Below are 14,543 nucleotides of genomic sequence, written 5' to 3' on the forward strand. Positions count from 1 at the left end.
CTCACAGCGCCAGGGACCTGGGTTTGATTCCACCCTTGGCTGACTTTCCGTATGGAGTTTGCATATTCTCCCCGTGTCTGCGTGAGTTTTCTCCAGGTACTCCGGTTTCATCCCGCAGTACAAACATGTGCATATTATGTGGATTGGCCATGCTAAATTGGTCATAGCAAACCAGATGGATTAAATGTGGGAAATGCAGGGTTACTTGGATAGGATAGGGGTCTAGGTCTGGGTGGGATGCTCTTCAGAGGGTCAGTCTGGACTCGATGGGCTGAATGGCCTGATTCCATACTGCAGGGATTCTCATTCTATGATTCTATCTATGGATGCAGAAATGCCTGTCCTTCCCCTTGTCTAATGAATCCCTTTCATGACTGCTGTTCCACTCTACTCGTTTTCTTCCTATAGAACTGAGCTACCCACGATGATATGGGATTGGCTTTTGTTGCACTCTTCTAAAAATCCATTGTCATCAACAGTATCCAACACAGAAAAGCTATGAGCCAGAGAAGTTGTTTCAGGAACCATCTACACTACCTGCCTGGTTCTATTGGACTGTTCAGTGGTCACCTATTCTCTATCTCCCTGAATATCTCTGTCCGCAGCGTGACCAGCTCCCTGAACACACTATCCACGTAGTGTTATGCCTTGCAGATGCACCATAGTGATTCCAGTTCCCCTTGAGCCCGAAACTCAAGAAGTATCCATGACTCCCTTTGTACCACAGGATGGGTATTCCGTATAGCGAATCCACCTTGCTATATTGTAAGCTTACTTCTGAACTTTTTACTACAGGCTGAAGATTAAATCATTTAAACGCCCCTCAGAAGTCTCCCGTCAGGACACTAGAGAGGTGCCTGCGCCCTCAATCTGCACCCAGCCTATGGCCCTCAACCCTGTGGAAGTGTGAGCCTAGTTAGCTGAGCCTGCATCTGGGCAGGATGCTTTCAGCATGTCTTTGTCTTCTAGCCACAGACATCTCTGGAGTCACCTGCCCAAATCTTTAAGGCCACTGGGCTTCACTATAGTGCAGTCCTGCTCCACTCCAGCTACAGACCCTGTGAGGAGAAGGGTAAATTAAACCTTACCTAGTACATAGGTGGCATGGGCAAAACATCATTATAAATATAAGATCATATTTATGAATATATTTTCACTTTACATGATCACTTGTGTGATTGTCATTTTAGCTGCAGCTACAAGAATGAAAGTAGACTGGCTTGCCATCCTTAGCGCCAGATGTTGTTATAATGGTGTCTGAAGGATAGCTACCATTTTTGTAGCACCTATTCTTTCATAAGACTTTGTCATTATTGAGTGAGGGAGCATCAAATGTTTGGGAGGATTCCCTCAGTTTGGAAAGTTAACTTTTATTAAACAAGAGGAAAAGCTAAAAAAGAGTGCACCTGTTAACTGCATATACAATTAAGATAAAACAGTGGATGCTTGCCACTGCAGGAACAACACATTTACAATCAGTGAATGATGAGTTCATTCAACTCAGTTTGATTAAAAGTGCTTGCCAGAGAATCATGTGAATGTATGGATTTTAATGGCCGACAGTTTTCCATTGCAGGATGTTAAAAGACCTTCTGATGAATGTTCTCATTTCATATTGATACATGCTGAGGGTCTCACAGATCTTCAGTGTCCATCACGTAGCCTCATTGCGACCTCCACTGTCCAGAGCAAAGCATGCAATGATTAAGCAGCGCATTCTGCCAATGCCTCCTGACTGACAACAATCCCCCTAGACTTGACTCCTGGAGATTTTGAGATGTGGTCATTTGACCATTTTCCACTCGGACTTTCATGTTAGAAATTGTCACTGTCTAGTTACACCCCGTGACCTTGGGAAAATAGCAACCTGTACATAAATGAGGAAGATTAGGTAATGAGAAGTTAATGCCACTAAATAGATGGCTTTCTGCTCACTAGTGAGATTCTCATCTAGCCATTGAAACTACGTGTAGAAAATCGGACTTTCTTCATGTTCATAATCTCAATTCTCTATTCTCGCTGTACTTTCCCAACAGTCTTATCATTGACAAGTCATTTAGGGCCTGGGAATATTTAGCTCAAATTTCTAGTTAAAGTAGGAACAAATTATTGCAGATGCTGGAATTTGTACTGAAAACAAATGCTGGAGATTGTGCCATAAAAATTGGCCTGTTGGCTTGCATTGCAAAGTTATATGGATGTCTGCTTATGTGCTTGACCCTTTCAGGATCTAAAATTCAGCATTATGAATCAGCATTTCAGTTGAGGGTTAGTTTATTTCCCAGAGTTCTAACATAGCTGTGGCATTTGGTCTTAAGTGAAGAATGAAGGGGAAAGAATATATTACAGTTATGAGTATTTACATGGCGTTTTCAATGTAATAAAGCACCCTAAGGCACAGAATAGGAGCATAATAAAGCAAAATTTGACATCTAGCCAAATTATGATATGACCAATAGCTTGGTGAAAGAGATGTTTTGAGGAGCGTTTTAAATGTTAAGTATAGAAATGAAGTATAGGCAAAAGAATTCCAGAATATTGAACCTAAATAGTTGAAGGCATTTCTACCGATGAAGAGGCTAAAGAAGTGGGATTGCATTTGAATCAAGAATTGGAGGAACATATAGTTCCCACAGGATTCTGGGGCTGTTAGAGGTCACAGACCTAGGGAGGAGAAGCTGTGAAGGGTCTAAACACAGGGATGATAAGGATATTTAACTATTTGGTTAAACAGATCTATTTCAGTGTTTTTCTTTCTCAATTGATTCCTATGTTCTGCTTGCAGAGTTACAGCTGAAGTAAAGCATAATCCAACAAACACAATTGTATGCAAGGCACAGGGGGAATGGAATGGAACTCTTGAATTCACATACAGTAATGGAGAAACAAAAGTAATTGATACAACCAAACTGCCAATAATAAGAAAGAAAATACGCCCCATCAAAAAACAAGGGTTGTTTGAATCTAGGTGAGTAGAACCTGAACTTTTATAAATTCATAAAGCTCTCGAATCACATTTTGTTTTCAGGTGCCAGGACCTATGGAACAGAAGTTTTGCATATTTGAACTGCAAATTTCTGGTTTTCAGATTTGAGAACTATCTTTTCTTGGACAGTTATATTTCTTATCCAATCTGTTGCTTATCCCTAAATTCTTTAATCCATAAGTAATTGTAAATATTATTTGCTATCTTTTTGAAGATCAGGATGTCCGTATGGGATGTGGAACATTTTCCATTTCATCCATCCAATAGCAACTGTAAGAGCTCCTCAGACTGTTTATATCACAGCCAAATTCAGAGCAAAGGTTGCTTGATTCTGCTACAACCTGAAAAAAGGTGCCTTCAATACATAACTTGTTTGGCACTTTATCTCCCATATTGGGATAAATTAATTTATGTCAGTTTTTTGCAATAGGCCCATGCCGGCCACTTCAAATCATTTCGCATTGAGGATCCTCCTATTGAACAGGTAGATACTATTCCATCAAAATAGTTGTATTTGAACCTCAAAGTGAAAAATTGTTACAAAAAAGGAAATTGCTGGCTAAACTCAGCAGGTCAGACAGTATTTGTGAAGAGAAAACAGAGTTAATGTTTCGGGTCCAGTGACCGTCCTTTGAGAAAATTGTTGACTGGTCCCCTGTAATGCCTAATACTTCATTTGAGTTTTCATTAACTTTCAGTGTTGTGCCTGAAGTGGGAAACTATAATGGTGGTTGACAGTGCAGTTAGTATATAGGGCAGGAATTTTCCTAGAGGCTGCTGAATATTGTGAATGGGCACAAGCTCTCACTGTGTGGTAAACACTCAGTTACTGACTTTTCCACAGAGCAGCCAAATAACGGTCAAAGGTTGAGCTTACTGTCCAATTAATGACAATTGTTGGGCTCTCAAAGTGGAGTGCCAATCACAGGCCATTCAGCAGGAAAGCAATGGCAGGATGTCTTTGTGAGTAAAATGAATGAGCCCCTTTTCCAACATTGTTAAAGTAAAATACAGATTCAGAACTGAGCCAACACTGGGAGAATCGAGAGGGGCACTCCATGGGCGCTACTCCACGTCAGCAGGCATCAACCTTGAAACCCGCCGAAAGGGCTGGTTTCTTGGTCTACCAAAAACAGGCAACCTCCAGGCAGTTAAACTGTTCCCTGCTGCCTCCCAAAACCTGAAAATAGACTGGTAAATACCACTTGGTTTCCAACAATTGAGTGTAAGTAGCAATTCATCTAACTCTGCTTCTGTCCCACTTCTGTTCACAGCTCTGGGGACCTTCACTTCCTTCCTATTTTGTCATAGATGTAATCAGGAACTCTCATGATGTCTTCATATTTATAACCACAAGAGCTACGGTTACTTTTGCTCAAAAATGCTAATCGTTGTAGATAACAGCCCTGGTAATGATACCGATAAATTACTTTATTTGTTTGCAATGAATCTTTATTTTACAGAAGAAGAATGCTGTTATAGTCATACAGCATGGAAATAGATGCTTCAGGTCAACTTGTCCATTCCAACCAAGTTTCCCAAACTAAACTAGTCCCACTTGCCTGCATTTGGCCCCTCTCCCTCTAAACCTTTCCTATTCAAGTATGTATCCAAAAGTATTTTAAATTTTGTAACTGTACCTGCATCACTACTTCCTCTGGCAGTTCATTTCACACACAAACCACCCTCTCTGTGAAAAAGTTGCCCCTCAGGTCCCTTTTAAACCTTTCTCCTTTCCCTCATCTTGAACTCCCCCACACAAGGGAAAAGACCTTTGCTATTCACCTTATCTATGCCCCTCATGATTTTATAAACCTCTAAAAGGTCACCCCTCAATCTCTCACACTCCAGTCCCAGCCTATCCAGTCTATCCTTATAACTCAAACCCTCCACTGCTGGCAACATCCTGGTAAATCTTTTCTGAACCTTCTCCAGTTTAATAATGTCCTTTCAATAGCAGGGCAACCTGTACACAGTACTCCAAAAGTGGCCTCGCCAATGTCCTGTACAACCTCAACATGATATCCCAACTCCTGTACTCAGTAGTCCGAGCAATAATCAGTTTGTCTGCCTGTGATGCAACTTTCAAAGAACTGTGTACCTGAACCTCTAGGTCTCCTTGTTTGACAACACTACCCAGGGACAAACAATTAACTGCATAAGTCCTACCTTTGTTTGTTTTACCAAAATGCAATATCTTGCATTTATCCAAATTAAACTCCATCTTTCACTCCTAAACACAATGGCCCAACTGACCAAGATCCCTTTGTAATCTTAGACAACCTTCTTCACTATTGACCATACCACCAATTTTGGTACCATCCACAAACTTTATAACCATGCCTCCTAAATTCTCATCCAAATAGTTTATATAAATTATAAACAAAAGTGGATGCCTGCAGAACACCGCTGGTCACAGGCTTCCAGTCTGAAAAACAACCCTCCACCATCACCCTCTGTCTCCTACCATCAAGCCAATTGGCAATCTCTCCCTGAATCCCATGTGATCTGACTTTACTAATTAGCCTACCATGCAGAACCTTGTCAAAGGCTTCACTAAAGTTCATGTGGACAACGTCTACCGCTCTGCCCTCATCAATCTTTTTGGTTACATCCTTAAAAACTCAATCAAGTTTGTGAGACACTATTTCCCACTCACTAGTTAGTCCTTGCCTCTCCAAATGCATGTAAATCTTATCTCTCAGAATCCCCTCCAATAACTTACCCACCACTGACTTCAGACTCAGCAGTCTGTAGTTCCCAGGCTTCCCCTTACATCCTTTGTTAAATAAAGGCACAACATTAGCCACCCTCCAGTCCTCCGGCACCTCACCTGTGGCTGTAGATGATATAAATATCTCTGTTATGGGCCGTGCAATTTCTTCCCTAACTTCCCACAACGTCCTGGGGTATGCTTAATTAGGTCCTGGAGATTTAATCACCTTTATGTTTTGTAAGACCTCCAGCACGTCCTCTTCTGTAATATGGACTGTTTTCAAGACATCTATATTTATTACCCTGAGTTTCCTAGCCTCCATTTCTTTCTACACAGTAAAATCTGATGCAGAATACTTGTTTAGTATCTCTTCTTTCCCCTGTGATTCCACACATAGATGACCTAGTTGATCTTTAAGGAGCCCTATTCTCTTCCTAGTTGCTGTTCTTTCAGACTGCATTGAATTAATCTATAAAAATTGCAGGCAGTAAATTTGCTGTTGCTATTCTTTGTGTAATAATTGAGAATCTTTTGAAAGGTCCAAATTCCTGATGATTGAATGTATATATCCCTTTATAGGCGTCTTTGGGAACAGGTTACCAATGCACTACAAGCTGGAAATATTAGTGCAGCGACTGAGAACAAGCACATTCTGGAGGAACGGCAGAGGGCTGAGGAAAGACAACGAGCAGCATCAAACACTCTTTGGACGCCAAAGTATTTCCTAAAAGAGGTAATTGTGGCAATTTAAAAGTCAATAGAGAATATATAGTCATTCAATAGCCCTGAATATTCTGCATAACCTGACAATAGATTATATGAATTTCAATATTCGTTTAATAGCTACAGTGGTTCTATGCAATGGACCTTCAGCAATTTGTATTAGTGTATGTTTTCCTATTTGGCTTTCCCATTCTTCTAGCTTTTTGAGATGGGATTTATGGAGGATCTTAAGGGAGCAGAGTGAAGTGGACAGGTCTAGTAAAAGAATTCTGATGCTTGATATCTAAAACACCAGAAAGCACAACTGCTAATGCTGAAGCCAAGGTGTGGGGAATGCAGGAGATGCCAGGTATAGAGAAGTTCTCAGAATGTTGTTAGAGTACAGAGATAGGCAGGAGTGATGCCATTCTGTCATTTTAACATATTTATGGCTGAATAGCTACTTTTGAAGAATGCAACAAAACTTAAACTGATGATGTATTAGTTGTTAGATAGAATAAAATTCAAACTAGTTAAATCGCTTGTTTGTTTGCTATGTTAATAACTTACCATCATCAAGTTTCACATGTTTCATTCCATTCAATTCAATCTTACCATTCTTTTGTCATTGACTGTCAAAAATTTTTGGAGGAATTGCTATGCCTTATACTCACCCAATCTTATCCTTCTAAAGTTATTACATTGACAGACTCCAGAAGGATCACAATAACATTTTGCAGCAAAATTAAAAATGTGAGTGGTGTACTTAATTTAATTCTGCCCACATTATTTGAAGAACAAATCACATACCGTATATTCTTAAATAATATTGCAAATATATGCATGTTGTGAAAGATTATGAAATGAAATATTTGACAGTGTTGCTTGCTGGCTAGGTTATAGTATAGCATTTTCATAAAATTAGCATTTCTAAAGTTACTGTGGTTGGTTTGCTCACCAAGCTGGTTCGTTAGTTTGTAGACGTTTCATTACCCTGCTGGGTAACATCATCAGTACACCCTCAGATGAAGTGTTGAGTTTTCCCACTTGTTATTTAAACTCTAGGGTCCGTTGGAATTGATTTACCTCATTTCTGGTTTTTCTTTGCAGTGGTGAGTATATAGGGTATAATTCTACATGTTTATTGATGGCCTTCTTGGTGGAGAACCAGGTGTCTAGAAACTCCCGTGCTTGTCTCTGTTTGGTTTGTCCTGGGATCATGACATTGTCCCAATCGAATTGGTGGTTCTCCTGGTCTGTGCGTATGGAGACGAGTGAGTATTGGTCGTGTCTTTTTGTTACTAGTTGGCGTTCATGTATTCTTGCAGCCAGTTTCCTTCCTGTCTGTCCAATGTAATGTTTGTTGCAGTCCTTGCTTGAAATTGTGTATATTACGTTGGTTCTGTCCATAGTTGGTAAGGGGCCTTGGTTCTTGTTAGCAGTTGACATAGGGTTAATATAGGCTTGTGTGCTACTCTGATGCTCAGTGGCCAGAATTACAACGAAGACTAAAGAAACTCGTCAACAACTCAATGCACTCAGCCCAGGAGCTCCTCAAAACCCTCAGACCTAAGATTAGACAAGGACGAGTCCACAGTGTCCTTTGACATTACCGCCCTATTGACATTGATCGACATACCACTAGCAACACTACTGAAAGAACCAGACCCAACTAACACCATCTTCCACAGACAACATGCTGACATTACTGGACCTATACCTCACAATCCGTGTTATCTTTAATGGCCAGATCTACGAACAAATCAACGGGATACCTATGGGGTCACCCATCTCTGGACTAATAGCAGAAGCAGCAATACAGAGACTTGAAAGCACGGCCCTTCCGCAGATCCAACCCAAACTATGGATCCGATATGTGGACAACACTTTCTCCATCATCAAACAGACTAAACTAGAAGAAACGCACCAACTTATAAACATTTTCACTGACATCTAATTCACCAGAGAAGAAGAAAAGAACAAACCCCTCCCATTTCTGGATGTGATGGTAGAACACAGGCCCAAAGGCGAATTTCTGACCAAAGTATAGAGAAAGATCACACACACGGATCAAATTCAAAGTTTCAACAGTAACCACCCCCAACACCCACAAATGGAGGCCCCTGGGCAACAGAGCAGCACACAAACCTACATCAATCCTATGTCAACTGCTAACAAGAACCAAAGACCCCTTACCCACAATGGACAGAACCAACGTAATATACAAGATTCCATGCAAGGACTGCGACAAACATTACATTGGACAGACAGGAAGGAAACTGGCTTCAAGAATACATGAACACTAACTAACTAGCAACAAAAAGGCAAGACCAATACTCACTCATCTTCATTCACACAGACCAGGAGAACCACCAATTCGATTGGGACAACATCAGGATCCTAGGATAAGCCAAACAGAGACAAGCACGGGAATTTCTAGAGGCCTAGTTCTTCATCAAGAAGGCTATCAATAAACACATAGAATTATACCCTAGATACACCCCACTACGAAGAAAAACTGGAAATGAGGTAGTCACCTCCAACGGACCCCAGAGTTTAAATAACAATCAAGAAAACACAACATTACTTCCCGATTACTTCTGTGGTGGGCAAATTATTAGACAGGATTCTGAGACATACTATTAATGATTATTTGGAAAAGCACAGTTTGATTGGAAATAGTCAGCATAGCTTTGTGAGGGGCAGGTCATGCCTCACAAGCCTTATTAAATTCTTTGAGGATGTGACAAAACACATTGATGAAGGCAGAGCAGTGGATGTGGTGTATATGGATTTTAGCAAGGCATTTGATAAGGATCCCCATGGTAGGCTCATTCAGTAAGTAAGGAGGCATGGGATTCAGGAAAATTTGACTGTCTGGATACAAAACTGACTTTCCAAAAGAAGACAGAGGGTGGTAGTAGATGGAAAGTATTCAGCCTGGAGCTCGGTGACCAGTGGTGTTCCGCAGGGATCTGTTCTGGGACCTCTGCTCTTTGTGATCTTTATAAATGACTTGGATGAGGAAGTGGAAGGGTGGGTTAGTAAGTTTGCCGATGACACGAAGGTTGGTGGAGTTGTGGATAGCGTGGAGGGCTGTTGTAGGTTGCAACGAGACATTGACAGGATGCAGAGTGGGCAAAGAAGAGGCAGATGGATTTCAACCCAGAAAAGTGTGAAGTGGTTCATTTTGGAAGGTTGAATTTGAATACAGAATTCAGGGTTCATGGCAGGATTCTTGGCAGTGTGGAGGAACAGAGGGATCTTACGGTCCACGTCCGTAGATCCCTCAAAGTTGGTACCCAAGTTGATAGGGTTGTAAAGAAGGCGTATGATGTGTTGGCTTTCATTGGCAGGGGAACTGAGTTTAAGAGCCGTGAGGTTATGCTGCAGCTCTATAAAACTCTGGTTAGACCACACTTGGAATATTGTGTTCAGTTTTGGTCACCTCATTATAGGAAGGATGTGGAAGCTTTAAAGAGGGTGAAGAGGAGATTTACCAGGATGCTGCCTGGGCTGGAGGGCAAGCCTTATGAGGGAAGCTAGGCCCTTTTTCATTGGAGCGAAGAAGGATGAGAACTGACTTGATAGAAGTGTACAAGATGATGAGGGGCATAGATAGAGTGGATAGCCAGAGACTTTTTCCCAAGACGGAAATGGCTATCACGAGGGGGCATAATTTTAAGGCGATTGGAGGAATGTATAGAGGAGATGTCAGACGTAGGTTCTTTACATAGAGTGGTGGGCGTGTGGAATGTGCTGCTGGCAGTGGTAGTGGAGTCAGATACTTTAGAGACTTTTAAGCAACTTTTGGACAGGCACATGGATGATAGTATAATGTAGGATATGCAGGGTAGTTTGATCTTAGTAGTATAATAGGTTGGCACAACATCGTGGGCCGAAGAGTCTGTACTGTGCTGTATTGTTCTATGTTCTATGTTCTTAACAACACTTCCTCGGAGGCTGCACTGGTGATGTTACCCAGCAGAGTAATGAAACATCTGCAGACTAAAGAACCAGCTCGGTGAGCGAACCAACCACAGCATCTATAACCCGAGCTGCAAATCTACTCAAGAACCCTAGATTTCTAAAGTTAGGATGTGCTTGCATTGAGATGACAAGTAATTCCCATTCCGGTCTCAATGTCATAAGGCACCTGAGGTTCTGTGAATGTAAGATATGTTTATTTGGATGTATGATGGACATTGATATTAAAATTTTAAAAACAGTCAAGTAAATGGTCAACAAAGGCTTATGTAAAACATTTCTATATTTTCCATGGATTGTTCCTTTAGCTTCTTGCATCTTAAAATTGATGAATAACATTTTTCTTCACATCATTTGTCAACCATTTGTGGAAAACAGAATATTCTCAATTGCTTTGTTGCACTCATAATAAACATAATAATAATCATAATAAACTGATGCAAGTGTATTTTAGCTGTATTCTTGAAACAATCGGTTGATCAGTGCTCTTTTTGTAAGACATTCTAGAGCTTGTGATTTAGTTAAAGTGCACAGCATCTTTTTAAATGGCCCAGATCTTCTGGCTTCTAGATAGCCAGAGATCAGAAATACTCTGAAAAATACATGTTGGTTCCTGTTGAACATCCGTACACAGTGTATACAGTAACTGACCAGCAAGTTGAAATATCGGAAATTACCTAGTGTCTAGAACCTTCCAAAAAAGACACCAACTCGAATTAGAATTGGAGACTTCAGATTCAGGTTCTGATTCACTTACTTCAATAGTTAGGCAGGAAACGTTAGAGAGAATGCCCAACCCCTAAACCCTGACCTGGACCAAATTCTTTTCAGGACCCAATCCAACCCTCTCATGCCACTTCCTGGACTAAACCTGAACATCTTCCCCACCTTGGACATGGCCTGCCTGGACCTAACACGCAAACCAACTCTCTCCTACCTGACCTGGCCTCCTATCCTTCCCCATTCTCAATGTGATTCATAATTCATTATATCATCTCTCCTGGCTTGCATGGTTTTAAATTCACTGACAAATACAATAATTTTTTTTGCTGTTGCTTATAAGTGTTGTCTTTCTTCATTTTGCCATTGAATTAACTAACTTTTTGATTCTGTACCAGGGAGATGGTTGGGTGTACCATAGTCCCCTCTGGAAGACACAGTGCTGACAGACTGACAAATCCAGCTTAACCTTTGCCACTACCTCAGATTTGCTCTGATTCGGCTCTTGTCATCTGCAAAAGATTCTGAGGTGATGTTGATGTGACAAAAAAAGGTTAAAAAATGACTATGCTGTGTAAAGCAAATGAACTTTTTTTGAACAAGACATATATTGTGTATTAAGTTAAAATAGTTGCAGGTTCACCAAAACAAATTTATTCAGGCACTGACCTGTACACATGTGGCATCTGCATGTGAGAGATTGAAATGTTAGTGATGGAGAAATTTTATTTTACTGTTTCAAGATTTTATATTTTTCACTTGCAAAGACTTGTTTTGCACTTATATTAAGAAATGTGCCATTGGTGTATTTACTTTAGGCTTTATGTGTGAACCAAAAGATGTAATTCATTGTCAAAGTGTTTTAATGTGATTATTGAGCATGCCATTACACACATTTTAGCATACAGCACTATAATGCACATTGGCCCTTTTTTAAAACTATGATGCGCTTCATCACGTGCACAAATAAATCCATAAAACCTAGTTTCTGTTTAAGTTATTCTAAATGAATAGCAGTTTGAAACACGCGCATCTGCTAAGAAACACAGCCAGCTGTATCTGGTATTCACAAGGTTGTGACACGTGGCTGAACTTTATACTTTCCACAAACTAAGCAGAAGAGGCCATTTAGTTTCCATGTGCAATCAGTAAAACTTCTGTAAATTGAAAATAATTTGGAAAAAAAGTTTTTTTAGTGCTTTTAATACACCTCCTGCTCCCCCTCATGTTCAGAATAATAGATACAATTAGGAGAGTTAAGCTGGCTAAGGATTTTAAAAGTGCCCTTGTCTCAAACACAATAGTAAACTGTAATGTTACAATTATTTGGTTAATTTTTTTTAATTTATAATTTGAAGCTCATAAGAACTGGCTGCCTTAGGTGAATATAAAAATATTCCATGCATATGATAGAGATCTCTTTTTGTCTTTGCATCTATTTGTGATTCTTTATTCATATATAAATTCATTTTAATGCACTCTTCCAATTCTTCATACCTCTGCATCAACAAGTAAGTTACCTTGATATTACCAAAAGCAATGGCATCTCTTTGGTGTCACTCCTTCCTTGCAATTAATAGAAAGCATATAACTGTATTGTGTATGCCAACACAAATCTATATCATGACCTGCATTTTGCTCCATAGCATCTACTTTAAAATATGATACCTTGAAAACCATCCACTAAAAATGTGGAAGTTTCAATTCAGAACAAGCGTTCAGGCATGTTTGACTTTGGACTGTCCACTTAAAACTTGTACTTTTTGAACAGAAGTCATTTTGGATTTCTTAGTAGATGCTGGGAACAATTTCAGTTGTACCTTTGAGCTCTAATGGTATTATAATAGAATGTGACATTTAATTCTGGGGGAAAGCAGCATAATAGAAATATCCTTTCACAGAGACAGAGGGCCAAAGTGAATATTGGGATGATGCTGATGTTCATAAAAATAGGCTAATATAATTAATTAAATAAAAGTCGCTAGCCATTTCATTGCTGCGCTTCAAAATGCTACAGTGCAGATTTCATATAGAGTCATACAGCAGGGAAACCGACCCTTCGGTCCAACACGTCCATGCCGATCAGATATCCCAAACTTACCTAGTCCCATTTACCTGCATTTGTTCCATATCCCTCTAAATCTTCCCTAGCCATGTACCTGGCCAAATGTATTTTAAATGTCGTAAATGTACCCGCCTCTACCACTTCCTCTAGCAGCTCATTCTGTACATGCCCTACCCTCTCACCTTAAACCTATGCCTTCTAATTTTGGACTTTCCTTTCCTTGGAAAAAGACCTTGGCTATTCACCTTATCTAAGATCAACCAGTCCAATAGTCTGTTCCAGATTTTATGCTCCACTCACAATTCTTCTCATTCTTCCTCATCTAACTCTATGAATATAGCCCTCTATTCCCCCCTCCTTCATTTCTATTCTTATATTCTTATTCTTATAAATCTTTTTTTTAAATCTTTCTTCATTTTAAATATATTCCTTTATTCCTCAATCACTGTCTATCAAAGCAAATTCTTTTTGTCACAAGTCCCTAGGTAAAGAAGTTCTCCTAAACTTCCTATTTGATGTCTTGCTGACTATCTTGTATTGACGGCTTCTATTTTGCTCTTCCACACAAACAGAAACAAACTTCATGTCTATTCTGTTAAACCTGTTGAACCCTTAAAGATCTCTATCCAGTCACCCTTCAGGCTTTTCTTCTTAAGATTAAACAGACTCTGATTTTTTAATATCATCCTTGTAAATAATTTTTGCACCCTCTCCAGCACATCTTTATTCTTTTCAGTGTATGGCAGCCAGAACTATACAAAGTACTTTAAAACTGACCCTAACTGAATTTTGCTACAAGTTTAGCACAACATCTCTACTTTTCAATTCAATTTTCAACTTTTCTGTTCTGTTAGATATAAATAAAAGCAAAGGAGTAAGAAGATGTAATTTTCTGACTCTGATTTCTTAAAGCTAAACAAGTTGGAGATTCCAAATGTATCCATGATTCTTTTCCCATTTATATATGTGAACTTTAATCATAATTATTTTGAAATTGTTACTTTATATGTAGCATTTATCATTTTTGGATAAAGGTTGTTTTCTTCTGTGGTGTGAATTTTAAAAGGGTGGTTGTAATAGATCGCAACCAAATTAAAATTACGAAAGTACAGTTGGCCTCATAAGTCAAATTTTTGTGGAGAACAGAATTAGGCTTGATATGGAGGTGCTGGTGTTGGACTGGTATGGACAAAGTCAGAAGTCACACAACACCAGGTTATAGATCAATAGGTTTATTTGTGATTTCAAATAAACCTGTTGGACTGTAACATGGTGTTGTGTGACTTCAGAATTAGGTTTGACTGTGAATACCAATTCCCATATTTGAAAGACTTTCAGATGGTCGTGAATATATTGGAGGGCTGCTG

The 14,543-nt window shown here is 39.6% G+C and overlaps 1 protein-coding gene across 2 annotated transcripts in view; it reads left to right on the plus strand.

The window, feature by feature from the left end:
* The window catches only part of LOC109924677 (oxysterol-binding protein-related protein 10), a 185,135-nt gene extending 170,850 nt beyond the window's left edge, over positions 1–14,285 (plus strand). For both annotated transcript variants that reach the window (XM_048615375.1, XM_020524675.2), the window contains exons 10-12: positions 2,786–2,968; positions 6,282–6,435; positions 11,510–14,285. In XM_048615375.1, the coding sequence (XP_048471332.1) occupies positions 2,786–2,968; positions 6,282–6,435; positions 11,510–11,557 (385 nt within the window). In that variant the 3' untranslated portion in view covers positions 11,558–14,285. The remainder of the gene's footprint in view (positions 1–2,785; positions 2,969–6,281; positions 6,436–11,509) is intronic.
* The last annotated feature ends 258 nt before the right edge of the window (positions 14,286–14,543 follow it).

This window comes from Rhincodon typus, chromosome 2 (genome assembly GCF_021869965.1).
Source record: "Rhincodon typus isolate 14 chromosome 2, sRhiTyp1.1, whole genome shotgun sequence".
NCBI lineage: Eukaryota > Metazoa > Chordata > Chondrichthyes > Orectolobiformes > Rhincodontidae > Rhincodon > Rhincodon typus.